The sequence below is a fragment of the Rhinolophus ferrumequinum genome, chromosome 23 (genome assembly GCF_004115265.2).
Source record: "Rhinolophus ferrumequinum isolate MPI-CBG mRhiFer1 chromosome 23, mRhiFer1_v1.p, whole genome shotgun sequence".
NCBI lineage: Eukaryota > Metazoa > Chordata > Mammalia > Chiroptera > Rhinolophidae > Rhinolophus > Rhinolophus ferrumequinum.
The window spans coordinates 23,372,080-23,387,973 of record NC_046306.1 but is presented as its reverse complement, the minus strand read 5'-3'; the positions used below and the strand labels follow the sequence as shown (position 1 = coordinate 23,387,973).

Below are 15,894 nucleotides of genomic sequence, written 5' to 3'. Positions count from 1 at the left end.
GGGGTCATCCAGCAACCATTATCATGGGAACTTTGAGTGGGGGGAGGTGATGCATTGGAGATTTGTAAAGTGGGGTAGTTTCTGGCAATGACAATAGGGGTGTGTGTGACCGAGGGAATGGGTGGCCAATTGGAGAGAAAGGGCTGTCGCTGGAGACGAGAAGATGGTCAAAGACCTCAGCCAGATTCTCATTTTGGAGGCGTGGCCAGTTTTGTACAACTCAAAGGGGATCACTGCTCTCGTAATCATCTATATGAAGGGCGCCTCCCGGCGTGGGGCAGTGCACAGCCTGCGGAGCCGTGTACGGAGGTTCTGATAAAACCCCGAAGTAGACAGGAGTACGTGTGGGAAGGAGAGACGGGAGGTATAATCCCTGGCAAGCAAAAATAATAGCTCATAATTATGGCGTAGTTACTATCTGCTTGGTAGTATTCTACGCACTTTCCCAATAACTGAGTTCAGCACTTTTATTATCATCAGTATCATTATACAAATAAAAGCAAAAGCAATGACAACATCTGGTCCTGAACACACTTGTTCAAGAGCGCCACGCTCCACAGCTCAGATGGAAGTCTCCTGGCGCGCTCCCTGCGCCCTTCCTCAGCTTACCGCGCCTGCACGCGTGCTCCGGAGACCGCCGCCCGCCCCAGCGTAGCGAACGGTCACGTGTCGGCACCGGGCTGGGGCCCGCGCGGGGATGCCTACGCGCCTGCGCACCGCGGGCGACCGAGCGGAGCCTGCCCCGCGGAGCGGGCGGTGGGTCCCGCGGCCACAGCCGCGTCTTCTGGAGGCTCCGCCACCAGCCGGAGCTCGGGCCCGAGTCCGGGCCCCCGGGACATGGCCTCCCGGAGGGCGCAGGGCGACGGCCTCACTTCCAGCCGCTGGGACGGCAACACGGAGAAGGCAGGTACGGAAGCCGGCCGGGGCGCGGAGGAGTGGCTTGCGAGGACGGCCTGAGGGGCAAAGGCGGCCGAGGGGCAGGGGACAGCTGTCGGAGGAGAGGGCCCGTGCGCAGGCGGCGCCTGAGGGGCCGCCGGCTGAGGGGGCCCGGCGGCGACTGCGCAGGGTGCGCCCCGGGCCGCGGGCGGGGTCGGGACGGCGGGAGAGGAAAAGGCTGGAGGAGAGGAGAGCCTGGAATCGGGGGGTCAGCGGGTGATGAGACCGGAAGAAACCGGGGGGCAGAACCGCGTCCCCAGTGAAACGGACAGGGTGGGGGGACTCTGCTTTCGGCCTCGTCTCGCCTGAAACGGAGCATCGGGTCCCTCCGAGAACTCAGGCCAAGCCTCAGCCGGGGCCTGAAACTGTCCGGCCACGTCCGCAGACTCCTGGTGGCGCCTCCCTAGTTGTAAGGCAGGTTTCCCAAACTTCATTCATCTGTCGCCGGCTTCATTTACGCGGTGTGCATGCCCACCTATTTCTTTTAATTACCATAACATACACCCCTTTCAAGTGTACGGCTCAGTGGTTCTTAGGACTTTCACACGGTCGTCCAACCATCACCGCTGTCTAGGTCCACAGTGATAATTCGGGGGGGAAGAAAAAAAAGGCTGTTACCTCCCATTCCCCAGTCTCCACCGCTCCTGGCAGCCACTCATCTACTTTCTGTATCATGCCTGTCCCACCTATTGTAATGTTATTTGATTGTGTAAAAAGCGATTTTCTATTTTTTAATACCGTTTCATCTAAGCAATAATTTGTGTGAAATCATGGTTTTGCTGTGCACTGTATTTTCAACTATATTTTACATATAATTAAGACATGACAGTTCAAGTTATTGTTTACTCCGTACCAAGTAAAACAATCTGTTTTTCCTCTGGAGAAGACTAACGGAGCTTTCCCACCTTTCCCTCCTCTAATGGGTGGTGCCCAGAATAGAACCAGCAACATATTCAACCCATAAGTTTCGATGCAGCATCCATTCACATCTTGTTTCTCTGGTCTCATTTTCTTTTATCCTCTTTTTCTCCTATTCTAGTCCTGGATGGAAGTGGAGCTCACTCATATTACTTCTCTGGGCCCTTTGGCCTTGTAACCCTTTGCTGGTGTTTGTATGACATCTGTCCTGGTGGCATAATAGTGTCCCAGGTGGTATGGGTCCTTTGACCTGTTGTAAGTGCAACTGTGCCTAAGTTAAGAGACTTCACCCCCCACCTAGTTTCCTTGACTTTGCTTCTCTGAATGGATTTAGAAAACGGTTTTTGTTGTTGTTTTGTTTTTTCCTGTTTGTTTTTAATCATATTCGCAAGTTATTAATACTAGAAGCTCTCCTTTGTAGAGTTTATGATCAGATTGATTTACTCTGTAGAATATTTTTCTCCGTTTTGGGGGTAAAGCTGTCTTAGCACATACTTGTCTTTATGTTTCCAGTAGTTAATGAATCTGCTAGTTCCAGTACTGTTTGTTGAAACTAAATAGAACCTTCAAAAACAGAGGCTACTTTGTTTTATTTTGTTTTTAATAGGAGCCTTAGAAAAAGGTAAGGTTTCCCTCTCCCATTGTCTTTCCAGTACAGATATGAAGTTCAAGCATAAAATTTTAAGTTAATTTCCAATGTCAACTTCAGGAGTTCATAGGGGTGGGATAGGAGATCTCTCTCGCACGTTCTCTCCCTCTCTGACTAGTTCTTCCATTGTTTTGATTAAGACTAGCATTGCTTAGTTTGAGTTTAATGTCTATTGACTGCAAAGCTTTCTTGATAGGCAAGATTAAACCAAATAATTGGTATGGAATTTTGTATTCTCACATAAGATTCCATTATTAAGTATATGGATCTTCTTAGCTGATGTAAGTCACTAATATGTATTTTGGAAAAATACGTAAGGAAAAACTTTTAGAGGAAGCATAGCTAGTGTTGATCTTTAGTCATTGTTCTTTCCCTATATGTTTAGTTCCCCAAGCAGGTGCTTTCAGAGATACCTGTTGTTCTGAGGAGGCAGAAATCTTTACCTTGCTTCTGTAGCCAGAATTGGGGAAGGTTTGCGACAATAATGGGCTGAACCATCATTATCTGAGCCGTTCAAGAATTGCTTCAGTGCCTCTTATTAAAATGATCATTTTAATGGTGAGCTAGCCAAGCAGTATCTATATCATTTCTTTTTCCTTTGTTGAATGAATTGCTTTTTCAGGCATCAGGGATTTACTTACAGCAGTGTCTTGTATTTTGCAGCCAACTGTAGGATAGTCATTTCATTCTGTCACAGTTATGATAGCCCAGACCTTTTACTGTAAAGGAATTTGGAAGATATCAACTTTGGAATATGTAAAACCTCTCATATAAGTCGGGCAAAAAGAAATTGGAGAAGAAAGGATTCAGGGATTTGTATTATCACATATATGCTACCTCCCGATGAAATGTGGGCTTTTTTTTTTTTTTCTTAAGATTTTATTGGGGAAGGGGAACAGGACTTTATTGGGGAACAGTGTGTACTTCCAGGACTTTTTTCCAAATCAAGTTGTTGTCCTTTCAATCTTAGTTGTGGAGGGTGACGTTCAGCTTCAAGTTGTTGTCCTTTCAGTCTTAGTTGTGGAGGGCGCAGCTCAGCTCCAGGTCCAGTTGCGGTTGTTAGTTGCAGGGGGTGCAGCCCACCATCCCTTGGTGGGAGTCGAACCCGCAACCTTGTGGTTGAGAGGACGCGCTCCAACCAACTGAGCCATCCGGGAGCTCAGCTGCAGCTCAGCTCAAGGTGCCGTGTTCAATCTTAGTTGCAGGGGGCGGAGCCGTGGTTGAGAGCCCACTGGCCCATGTGGGAATCCAACCGGCAGCCTTCGGAGTTAGGAGCATGGAGCTCCAACCGCCTGAGCCACTGGGCGGCCCCGAAATGTGGGCTTTTATCCCAAGCCCAAATTAGCATTCTCAAGTCCAGAAATGTGTGTCCCACCCCAAAATCCATGTATAAAATATTTCTTAAAATAGCTATTAGGCATTAATTTTAATCTTTTCCTGAGCATCCCAAGAACAGCTCTATGATTTTTCTCTTTCTGAGAGGGAGGGGATATGTGTAAATCGGTTGTTGAGTTGAGACTGCTAACCTTCTGTCCCTCAGTGTGTAGTTTAGAAGTTGACCTTATCACTCTGTAATTTACACATCCCTAGCTCACTTGAGTTTTCTGTTTTCTCCTCCCTTTTTAGGTCACAATGAGAGCCCATGTATTAGGTGTCATAAATATTTGTGGGGGAGGGGATGGCACACTTAGGAGGACCTTCCTCATCTGCCATTAATACATAATCACTAGAATTGAAGAACGTGATACTGGAGCCTGAACAGACTGCAGCTAAAATGCACATTTGAGCAGCATCCTACTCTGGGAAGTACCAGTAGCTTTAGAAAAAGGGCAGAGCCTACAAAGCTACAATCATGTGCCACACATAGTGATGTTTCAGTCGATGGGCCACATGTACAAAGGTAACACACCACATAGCCTAGGTGTGTAGTAGGATATGCCACGTAGGTTTGTGTAAGTGTATGATACTCTGTCATGCTGGCACAATGACAAAACGCCTGACGACACATTTCTCAGAACATATCCTAGTTAAGCGGTGTGTGACTGTATTTAGAGGTGTGCAGTGGGCATATCCTTAACAATAGTATGGAGAAATAGTCATTTACTCCGGGCCAGTTTTTCCAGAGGAACAGTAGCTAACCTAAATTATTTTTTCTGTTCTGCCCATGTTTATTGAGTTCCTACAGAGCACCGAAATCCAGAAGATCATAATAAATTTTGAAATGCAGGATTAAAAATAGAATCAGAACAGAGTGCTAAGAGGACTAGGTATTGGAGCTGTGGTTTGGGTTCAGAATTAGTAAAAATTCTGGCAGATTATTTGTCAAAACCTAACAGAAATCCAACTGATTGCAAACAGCGTTATTTTCCTCAAGACAGAAGCAACAGTTTTCCCTTCCCCCAGATTGCTGAACAGTTACTTGGAAAGAGGGGCAAGGGGATATATGTCTAAACAAACTGAGAAAATTTTTCTACACTCATAGCAAGTAGGTTAACAAGATTTCTACGTGTCAACTTACCATATTCATATTACCATGTAAGTGTTCTTAATTTGTGATAGTTAGAAAGGTACAAGGAAGCTCTTGTAAGTAAAAAAATAATAATAATGTAGGCTATCTGGGACTTTTTTTCTTTGTTGGAAATTAATTCAATTCCTTGTTATATTTTGTCTCGTCTGTGTTATATAAAAAGTCTTCTCTGTTTCCTGTGTCTGTCATCCCTCTTTGGAAGCAGACAGTCTTCTCTTACAAAGGATGGCCCTTCCACCCAAAGTGAAATCCCTCCCTGTCTTCCCGTGAGTGCAGGACAAAGCCCCGACTCTTCCATAAGCCACATTTACTGCAGTGTTTCCAGCCTCTGTTTTCTCCCTGTACCTAACACTTCAGCCTCACAGAATTTTTGCTGTGTTTTCTGGACATGACATTTCTTTCATGTGACAAAGTCTTTACACACGCTCTTTTCTCTGCCTGGAATACTCTCCCTTCAACTACTCTTCCGTGTGCAAAGTTTTCTTTGAGAACGTACCAGAACATATTCTTGGCGAAGCCTTTCCTGATTGCCTAAGAAGTAGTCATTCCTTCCCCTGGATTTTCATAATTCTTCATGATTCTGTTATATCATGTGTAATAATTGTTTGTGTCCCTCAGGGCTGGGAGGGAGTCACATTCATCTTTTTAAGCCCAGTACAGTGCTTGCTACAAGTAGACGTTCATTAAATGATGGACTGATAAATGAATGGATAGACTAATGAACAAGTGGAAGGATGGATGGACAGATGAATGGAGGGATGGATGGACACACTCAAGCCAAGAGCTTAAAGCACCTTGTAAACCAAGCATTTGACTAGTTCGGTGCTGTGCTAACAAAGGGAATTGGGATTTGATTTTTCATGATTTCTAGATAGAGTAACCATTTAATTCAGCATACAAACTGGGACATTTTTGAGAGTGCAAATAGCAGGAAGGGTTTACTATGAATAGTTATACCAGGATTATAGGTAGGAATCAGGACTCTCAGACGAACTGAAAGAGATAGACGGTCACCCTACTCGGCTACCAGGGAAAATAACAGTCTAGCCAGGAGAACAGGTTTACCGAGGTGAAAAGTCACCCGTGTTCTTTTCCTGACTGCACCTCCAATTGCATATGACGCCAGCCCGGTCGGTGTACATGTCGCAGCTCTCATAGGTGGGTAACCAGGACCATTAGTACCAGCTTTCATTTGTGTTAATAATGTGCAGCTTTGTCATGGAAACAGTTTGTAGACTATTGTCTCAGAATAGAACATTACTGAGGAAAGCTGCTTATGTCCTTTCTAAAACCTAATCTACCTTCCGATGTTAGTCCCTTCCAAAGCCTAACCTACCGTCTAATCTTCCACTTCACATAACTCTAGTGCCTTATACCTGGTATGTGCTACATAAATGGTTTTTAATGAGTCTGTTCACAGTGCAGTGAAAGGGTCTTGTGTGTCCTGTCTCGAGCCTTTCTTCTGCTCTCCACCTCTACTCCCAGCCTCTTGAAACCCTCCTTTTCCTATTTAAGCTACGTTCAGTAATGCCCTCTCAGCTGAGCCTGACCCACAGTGCTCTCTGAGCCCTTGGTGTCTGCACGTGCCTTTTTTGGGCAATTATAGTGCACTGCTTTGTGACATCTCTTTTGTGGTGTCTTGTTTAACTTTCCTTGTGTTTGCCGTTCCTAAAATTAGACATTGTGTATGAAAACTCTGAGAACCCATCACTTCATTATTTTAAATAGTTAAATTATAATGTGATAAACATCAACCACAAACTCTCAACCAATTTCCTAAAAAGTAATTTAAACACAGTAAAATGCCAATGTATAAATAACGAACTATCACATAAGGATGTAAGATGCTTAAAATCTTACTTCCTGGTCATAGTAATTAATATGGTTGTTAAGCAGTTGCTTTGTGTGCAGTATTATGCCTCTTACCGCCAGTCACACTGGAGACCTGAGTGTACCCTTTGATATTCTGATTTTGAAAATATTTCTGTGTGATTCTGATCAATATTTCTATGTGATTCATATAACTGGAGACTGTTGTGGTTTTGTTTAAAAGTGTAGTATTGAATTTTGGTGGCCTACATATACATTTTTCTTCTGTAAACAACAGGAAACAATTATTATATTAAGAGATATATATGCTCTGAAGGTTAGTATTAACAAAGAACAGGCATTCTATTAGGAAAACATTAACAGTAACTGTTAGATATGCCTGAATTTACTGAGCATTTATTATAACTAATTCCTTACTTGTCACTTACATGGTATATCTCTCTAATGTTTTGCACATTACGTGCTAATTAAACATCTGTAGGTTGGCTTTAAATATACCAACCTGTACCTCAGACCATACAAGGAGATTGAGCCCTGAACAGAAAATGTACACGTGCTGAGTATGTGCCTAATGCCTCCCCGCCTCCTTTTTTCTTTTCCAGACTTTAATGCCAAAAGGAAAAAGAAAGTGGCAGAGATACACCAGGCTCTGAACAGCGATCCCACGGATGTGGCTGCCCTTAGACGCATGGCGATCAGCGAAGGAGGGCTCCTGACCGATGAGATCCGGCAGAAAGTGTGGCCCAAGCTCCTGGATGTCGATGCCAGTGACCCACCTCCAACGGCAGGTAAGGAGGGGGCTGGTCTAGTGAGGGGAGCTTGTCCAGGAGGCAAGAAAACGAGAATTCCAGGGTCCTTGATTTTTATGCTCATGTCAAACCAAGAGTAGATGAGTAAATCTAAAGCATTTTAGGATATGCTCGGGCCCCGTCTCAAAAGCAGGCCAAACTATAAGTAGAATTTTATTCAAAAATGGAATGAGCTTTTATTATTAGGTAGGTATGTAGATAGCTTTTATTGGCTAGGTAGGGGAGTTTATTAAATCTGCATATTGCAGTCTTGAACATCTTAGAGGTGGGTTGTGCGCATCTGTATTTTAATAAGCACCCCAACCTACTTCTGATGCAGATGGATTACATTCTGAGAAACATTGGCTATGGAGAGAGATGATACCTTTATGGTCCTTTAAAAAAACCACAAAACACCTTTTTATTGGACATACTGAGATCCTTTTGAATTCTAAAATTCTGTAATTGTGTGAAAAGCTGTTAAGTAACTTGCAAGGTCCTTGTAGTAAAAGGAGTTCCTTGGAATACAGTGCAGAACAGGGAGCCTACTTCGTCACTCATTCACTCAACAAACATTTATTGCCCTCCTGGTACGCATGGCCAAAATCCAGGTGCTGGGGATTCTTTCACTCATTTGGCAGATATTCACTGTGCTCCTGTTGTGTGCCAGGTATCGGAGATGATTAAACCAGCCTCTGCCAATAAAAGTTCACAGTGTCAGAGTGCAGCCGAGTACGCGTTAAGTTGCCGCTTGTTATCGTCTTTGAAACTGGCTGCCTCAGAGCAGTCGGCTTTTTCTTGGAAGGAAAAGGCATTGCCATAGTCACACTCTGAATCCTGAGATGATGTTCTTCTGTCACATTCCAAATTTCCCAAATCTTTATAAGAAAAAGTCTGGGGTGGAAAATGGGGGAAGTATTGCACAGGCTCCTCTGGTAGCTTTTGATGTCAGTTTGTGAAGGAAATGCAGACTTGTTATACAACACTCGGTTGGGGTGAGGGAAATGTACACTTGTGAGACATAACAGCTAGCCGCTGCCTCCTTACTTTCACACTGTTGTGGGCTTATCACCTGAACACAAGTACTATCTCCTATTTGCAGTGTCTTAGTTTTAGGATTTCTGGGTCAAGAGAGGTTATCTTATGAGTTTCTTAGTAGTCCTTTCTGAACAGCTCAGTGCTCCTTGACTTTATAGATGCTAGAGTTTTTCCAGTGGTCTGTGGTTTCCACATTCATGATCTTGTTTGATCCTTACACTAACCTGAGAGGTCCATTAAGGAAAGGATTATTGCCATTTTACAGACGTGGACTTTGCAGTTCAGAGCAGTTCCCCCCTGGCAGCCACACTAGGCCTCTGGCCTCCTGACCACTCCTCTGCTGCTCTTTCTACCTCGCTCAGTTGCCTCCTGGACAGTGCGTTCCCTCCTCCTCGATCATCAGGACTCGCATCAAACAGCATGTTTGGAACTAAATTAAAGATTCCTCTCCAAGTGTTGTATCTTGAGTTATGTCCTTTTCAGGAAAAAAACCAAAGTATGTCCTCCAGGCTGTTGCTGTCATACCAGAATGTTTTACTCCTGCTCTGGCTTCCCAGACTGTCCTACAATAACACGTTCCTTTTCCTCCAGCAGGGAAGGACCTGCGACAGAGCAAGGACTACCAGCAAGTGCTGCTGGATGTCAGGCGGTCCCTGCGGCGGTTCCCTCCTGGTGAGAAACTCTCTTGGTCTTGCTACACCGGCTTTCTGTCCCAGTTCCACTTACTGTCTTGTGTTGGTGCCTGCCAGCCCTGGGGAGTTTCCATCCCAGCACACAGTGTGAACCAACATGCAGGACCTTGCTTTCTCGGGGACCCTGTGTGCTCCCAATCTGCTGAGTCATTCTTTCATTTACCAGGTCACACTCACACTCCCGACTGTGAAGGCATGAGCCAAAAATAATTTCTCTTGGCCTAGAAGTGGTAAATGAGAGAAGAGGTTTTTTTCCCCCTTTTCAGAGCCAGGAAGAGACTTCACAGGGATTGCTAGAGCCATAAGTCTGGCTTTAGAACGTAGCTTGGTTTAGAAGTGGGCACTAACAAGAACTATTAATATCTTCATTTGATTAGATTTATAAATAGTGATATCTTGCATATACATATATTGAGTTCTTTGGACTGGAAAGGAGGCCATTCCATGAATGTTTAGAGAGTCAGTCCTAAAATTGCCTCCCCATTCCAGGAAGAATGAGAATGACCATTGTCTCCAGTTTTACAGTCAAGGAAACTGGGCGACAAATCTCATATTTGTGATCTATTTCTCTTCATTTGGCAACTCCATCCTTAGGTCCATAAAGAGAGGGGAATTGCTAGAGGAAACAGGACCTCCAAACCCATTGCTTCACTCTTCGGAACCTATGCTCTTGCTTGGATTTTGTCTTTTTAAGGTCCTTCTTTTCTGCTTGCATCCTTACTCCCTGGAGAGGTTCTTGGGATTCTCACGTAGCCAGTGGCCTGCCATCTTGCTTTTCAAATTTTTATTTATTTTTATTGAGGTATAATTGACATCCAACATTATATTAGTTTCAAGAGAACAACATGATTTTATATTTGTTTGGATCCAACTTGGTTTTGATGAAAACATATGCCCATGGTCCTGTCCCCTTTTCCTATCATGCTTTGGGTGAGACTATACAGGACGGACACCTCCCATTTTTCTCCCGAGGTAACCCATTTTCCCTCTGAGCCATTTAGTTATCTTCCGTTTATGAAACATCAGTCTATGGTATTCTTTCTAGACGCTGAACTTTCCATGTGGTTTCTTTTTTTTTTTTTTAGTTTATTAGGGTGACAATTGTTAGTAAAATTACATAGATTTCAGGTGTACAATTCTGTATTACATCATCTATAAATCCCATTGTGTGTTCACCACCCAGAGTCCGTTCTCCTTCCATCACCATATATTTGATCCCCCTTACCCTCATCTCCCACCCCCCACCCCCCGTACCCTCTGGTAACCACTAAACTATTGTCTGTGTCTATGAGTTTTTGTTTCTCTTATGTTTGTCTTGTTCTTTTGTTGTTTTCGGTTTATATACCACATATCAGTGAAATCATATGGCTCTCTGCTTTTTCTGTCTGACTTATTTCGCTTAGCATTATACTTTCAAGATCCATCCATGTTGTCACAAATGGTCCTATTTCATCTTTTCTTACCGCCAAATAGTATTCCATTGTGTATATATACCACAAATTCTTTATCCATTCATCTATCGAAGGACATTTTGGTTCCATGTGGTTTCATACTCTGCATTCATGTTCTCAGCTTAGCTGACCACTCTTATACGGAAAATTCAAACATGGTTTAATTTTTTCTTTCACTACTTCCATGACTTTACCTATCCATAGTACTTAGTTTACTTCATTTTCTTTTTTATTTTATCTTTTAGAGTATGCCCTTTTGAGAAGCAGTAGGGTAAATATGGGCAAGAGATGAGCTTTGCTCTTGTCTTAAACCCTTTGTTCAGTTTAGTCTGAGCCCTTCCATTAGCTGTTTCAACTGGGAAAACTAATGGCGTAGGAAATCTGTGCTATGTGCCATTGTTCTAAAGCAGGTCACAAGGCCAAGGTTTGGCGTCTTTATACGAAAAGCCAGATGAGCTGAGAAGCAACACTGCCAGAGTCAGCTGCATACTCAGAAGGAGCTCCCAAGACAGGCTCCCCTGCTTCCAGCTGCATCTTTGGATCAAGGAGATCAGTATTTCCTGTGATAATTTGGTTTGGTTTAGAAGGGAACACGCAATTACATTTTTTTATTTTTATATAATTTCATACCTACAGAAAAGTAGCAAAAATAGGACAAAGAATTCCCCAGATAGCTTTTACCAGATTTTGTTACGTGTTAACATCTTACTATATTTGCTTTCTCTCCTTCTCCATACACACACACACACACACACTTTTTTCTGAACTATTTAAAAATAAATTACAGACATGGTGCCCCTTTGTCTCTAAATATTTCAGGGTGTATTTCCTAAAAGCGAGGCTCTTACCTAATCACAGTACACTTGTCAAAATCAGTAAAATGTTGAAAAATACTGCCACCTTGATTACAGATTTTATTCAGATTTCACCATTTATCTCAATAATGTCCTTTATAGGAAAAGGAAATGCAAATTCATGCATTTCTCATTCAGGCATCGATTCTCTTTAGCCTCCTTTAATCTGGAATAGTTCTTTTGTGTTTTATGACAGGCCAGATATTTCATAAAATTTCCCTCAATTTGGATTTGTCCAGCATTTCCTCATTATTCGATCTAGGTTTATACACTCTTGATAGAGATTGCACAGAAGTGATGCTGAGTTCTTCTCAGTGCATCGCACCAGAAGATACATGGTGCCAAATAGTCACACTGCTGGCAATGTGAACTGTGGTGTCTTGGTCAAGATGGGTGCTGTATGTGCCCCCAGTGTAAGGCTGCTGGTCTGTGGCTCTTTCCTGTATGCCACGTATTTCCTGTATGTATGTGGGCCTTGATATGTGTTACCAAGACACAAACTTTCTTTTATTAAATACTTTCTAAACATCCATTACCCACTGTCTTGCGAGCCTCCGTGTTACTGGGTGGCTCTCCGTGTTCAAGTGCGTCTCTGTCCCTCTCACCCCGTGGCAGGCATGCCGGAGGAGCAGAGAGCGGGGCTCCAGGAGGACCTGATTGACATCATCCTCCTCATCTTGGAGCGCAACCCTCAGCTGCACTACTACCAGGGCTACCATGACATCGTGGTCACATTTCTGCTGGTGGTAGGCAAGAGGCTGGCAACTTCCCTGGTAGAAAAGCTGTCTACTCACCACCTCAGGTACCAGTGCAGAGGCACATAAGAGCCCCCCGCCCCCCGGGATAACTCCTCAGCCCATTTTCTAGTCAGTGTTTTCAGCGGTTTGAGCCCCATTCCATCCCCACCCCTGACCTAAGTATTTGGTCTTACCAAGCTCATTGAATCGTCTCCCTCTAGGGATTTCATGGACCCAACAATGGACAACACCAAGCATATATTAAACTATCTGATGCCCATCATTGACCAGGTGAATCCAGAACTCCATGACTTCATGCAGAGGTATTTATGTGACTACGTTTATGTGTACACGCACACACACACACCTTCCACTTGCTCTAGCCTTTGTTTCTTCCTCACAAGTCTAGCTCATCATCATCTTACATTGATTAGTGTTAAGTTCTTCCAAGGTGTCCTTTTCAGTTCTGTACACAGATAATTCAGTTCTGTACACAGTCTTGGAGCACTTTTGGGGTGCTATGCTCTTTGGGGATACAAGAGATGTCCCAGCCCAGGGCTTGGAGGAGCTTGCATGTAGCTGGGAGAGGTGGATACGGTAAGTATGCCAGGGTGGACTTTGCGGTTATTGCCACCAGAGAAGTACAGTCCTGTAGTACCCGGAGGCGAGAAAGATAAGCCCACCTGTGGGGGGTTTTATTCACCACGTACCAAGAAGAAATATTTCTTTGTAAATCTCTTTTTTTTTTTTCCCCTTTCTCTTGAGTTGGAAATGTGTCCTTGGCCAATGCGTCACTTTTTTCTTTTTTTAATCATGGCTATGTCTTAAGATGTTTCAATCATCTCAGGTTAACTGAAAAATTAATACAGTGTGTTTTCAAGCCTGAATATGTGCCTGTGCCCCACTAAAGGGTATGAATTTCTCAGATGGAAAATCCTGGTATAGTGTTCTGAAAACAGATACTTCTTGTTCCTGTAGTAGACATTTGTTGGCCATTGGGAGAGCACCCAGTACGATAACGCAACCAGGACCCTATTGTAGTTGATAATGTCAGGATGGTAGGTACATTTTAAGGACTTTGTATTTTGTGAGGAGGAAATGCTGAATTCCTAGGTGGCTGAATTTTCCAGAAAGCATATTTCCCAGATGCTTTCTTCAAACAGCACTGAGGACAAAGAAGGCCCAGAGAAAGGAAAGGGATGACTCAGCAGGGAACCTAACCTCTGGATTTCCTTGCTCCTAGAGCCGAGGTGGGGACCATCTTTGCCCTCAGCTGGCTCATCACCTGGTTTGGCCATGTCCTGTCTGACTTCAGGCACGTTGTGCGGTTATACGACTTCTTCCTGGCCTGCCACCCCCTGATGCCCATTTACTTTGCAGCTGTGGTAGGTACAGGCCGTAAGCCTACAGCAAGGTTCACCATCACACGTTCTAGCTTGATCATTTCTTAAAGGGAAACCTGGTGATTTTGGAAAGACGTGAAAGACAGCATTTACCAAACTGGTGTGCCTGGACACCATTCTGTGCTACAGTAATGGCAGTGTCATGGAAAAATATGTTCTGTGTAAAAATAAGTTTGGGAAATGCTGGTTAAACGAAGTTAAACAGATTTGTTTATGGCATGATTTTTCTGACCTTTAAAATGCTCACCTGCGTTGTGAATTATGTACTCCTGCTGACATCTCCTAACCTAGTACAAACTGCCAACTCTGGGTTTAAGAAAAGAAGAGATGTGGTATTATGATAGAAAATTGAGATGGTTTGCGGGGGGCAGGGGTGCAGTTATTAAGGACCTGAGTCATTGGGGGGTGGGGTGAGGGTAGGGACTCGTGGGTGCTCTTCATTGCTCTTTAAAGGGCGCAAGACCAATCTTTTGACTGTTTTGAACCATTTTTTCCTGTGCTGGACCTCCAGAAATCTTCCAGTAATCCCTCTCCTCTTCTCCCTCCTAAAAGAATCTCCTTTATTTCATTGGTCAGTGTCTCGTATCATGGAGTAGAGGTTTGCCTCTAATAGGAAGGGCCAGCCCAGCAGGACAAGCACTCAGATAGGTACATTATTGCTCCCTTGATGGAGACAACCATTTGCCAGACATTTGGGGTGAGCCCCGTCTGGTGCCAATTTAAATCCATCCCTAAGGAGAATGAAATGCATATGGCCAAGTCCTTGTGTGTTCTGGTCTCCAATGCAAAGTCTTGCTCTTCACAGATTGTGTTGTACCGAGAGCAGGAAGTCCAGGATTGCGACTGCGACATGGCGTCGGTTCACCACCTGTTGTCTCAGATCCCGCAGGACCTGCCCTATGAGACGCTCATCAGTAGAGCTGGCGACCTGTTTGTTCAGTTTCCCTCCTCCAAACTTGCTGAGAAGGCAGCTGCCCAACAGCAATCCGTGAAGTGAGTGAGACTGAGGCACTGCGTGGGAGTGGGGAGTTGTCAGTGAGCAGAAATGGCGGGAGCTTGTGTCAGTGGGGACGGCTGCGGGGAGGTTTCCAGAGCTCGAAGCTTAGGCCAGCGGAATCCCCACTTTGGTCCTCATGGGTCTTTATAAAGAAGAGTTTCCTGAGCAATGAATGGCTGAGCCCTCAGCCTACTTCTTTCCTTCTCTGTTTCTTTCATACTATTTCCTTCTTTCTGTCTCCTTCTCTACAGAACGGCAGCCTCCACCTTCAAAGACTTTGAGCTGGCGTCGGCTCAGCAGAGGCCTGACATGGTACTGCGGCAGCGGTTTCGGGGACTTCTGCAGCCTGAGGAGCGAACAAAAGATGTCCTGACCAAACCAAGGACCAACCGCTTTGTGAAACTGGCAGTGATGGGCTTGACAGTGGCACTTGGGGCGGCCGCTCTGGCTGTGGTGAAAAGCGCCCTGGAGTGGGCTCCTAAGTTTCAGCTGCAGCTGTTCCCCTGAACGCCAGAGAAGACACTGCCTCTGACGTTACGTTAAGGTCTTGTCCTTCTGTGGAAGGATGGGGAGGGGTGGGATGTCCTTTATTAAAAGGGTTTCTGTCAAGGGTTTTCTGTTCCTGCCACCCTGCCCTGCCCGTCCACAGTTCGCCTTTGCTTCAGAGGCCAGTAGCAGCGCCTGCCTGACACTGGGCCCTGGGGGGCCTGGGCAGCGAACTCCTGTTCCCTTATGGGGGCTTCTGAATGAGCTCACCGTACCTCCTCTTGTGTTGGAGGAAATGAAGTTTTTTAGCTCCCCGATGCCTTTGGAACCCACTGGGCCTGGTTACTGGGGACCCTCCGGGCTGCCCAGTAGTAAGTAAGCTGGACCGCTGAATGCCCGCCTCACAGCTTCTCCTGTTCTGTCTGCTTCAGCCGGACAAGGAAGGAGGGAGCTTCTGCTGAAGAAGGCTGGCCCGGGAATAAGACTGGCCCCTGTAAGAGCAGCCCCACTAGCTGGTCAGAAATCAAGGAGACAGATGTGAATTAGGTTACTGGGTAAATCCTACCAATTTTCAGCCTAGAAAGCGCT

The 15,894-nt window shown here is 44.9% G+C and overlaps 1 protein-coding gene across 4 annotated transcripts; it reads left to right on the top strand.

The window, feature by feature from the left end:
• Positions 1-660: 660 nt before the first annotated feature.
• TBC1D20 (TBC1 domain family member 20) lies at positions 661-15,812 on the top strand. Of its 4 annotated transcripts, none has more exons than XM_033094413.1 (8): positions 661-907; positions 7,463-7,648; positions 9,281-9,358; positions 12,299-12,485; positions 12,642-12,743; positions 13,664-13,805; positions 14,629-14,816; positions 15,072-15,812. In XM_033094413.1, the coding sequence occupies exons 1-8, from the start codon at positions 838-840 to the stop codon at positions 15,325-15,327; spliced, it is 1,209 nt and encodes a 402-aa protein (XP_032950304.1). In that variant the 5' UTR covers positions 661-837; the 3' UTR covers positions 15,328-15,812. The 4 variants fall into 4 exon arrangements, with proteins under 4 accessions (XP_032950304.1, XP_032950302.1, XP_032950305.1 ...); XM_033094411.1 differs by having other exon boundaries at positions 662-907; positions 9,278-9,358; XM_033094414.1 differs by lacking the exon at positions 661-907 and adding an exon at positions 1,122-1,350 and having other exon boundaries at positions 9,278-9,358.
• The last annotated feature ends 82 nt before the right edge of the window (positions 15,813-15,894 follow it).

Excerpts from the sequence above, each read along its gene's own strand:
- TBC1D20 (XM_033094411.1), top strand. The coding sequence starts at position 838 with ATGGCCTCCCGGAGGGCGCAGGGCGACGGCCTCACTTCCAGCCGCTGG. Across the intron at positions 9,359-12,298 it reads CCTGCGGCGGTTCCCTCCTG|GCATGCCGGAGGAGCAGAGA; the intron begins GTGAGAAACTCT and ends ACCCCGTGGCAG. Across the intron at positions 12,744-13,663 it reads CTCCATGACTTCATGCAGAG|AGCCGAGGTGGGGACCATCT; the intron begins GTATTTATGTGA and ends CCTTGCTCCTAG.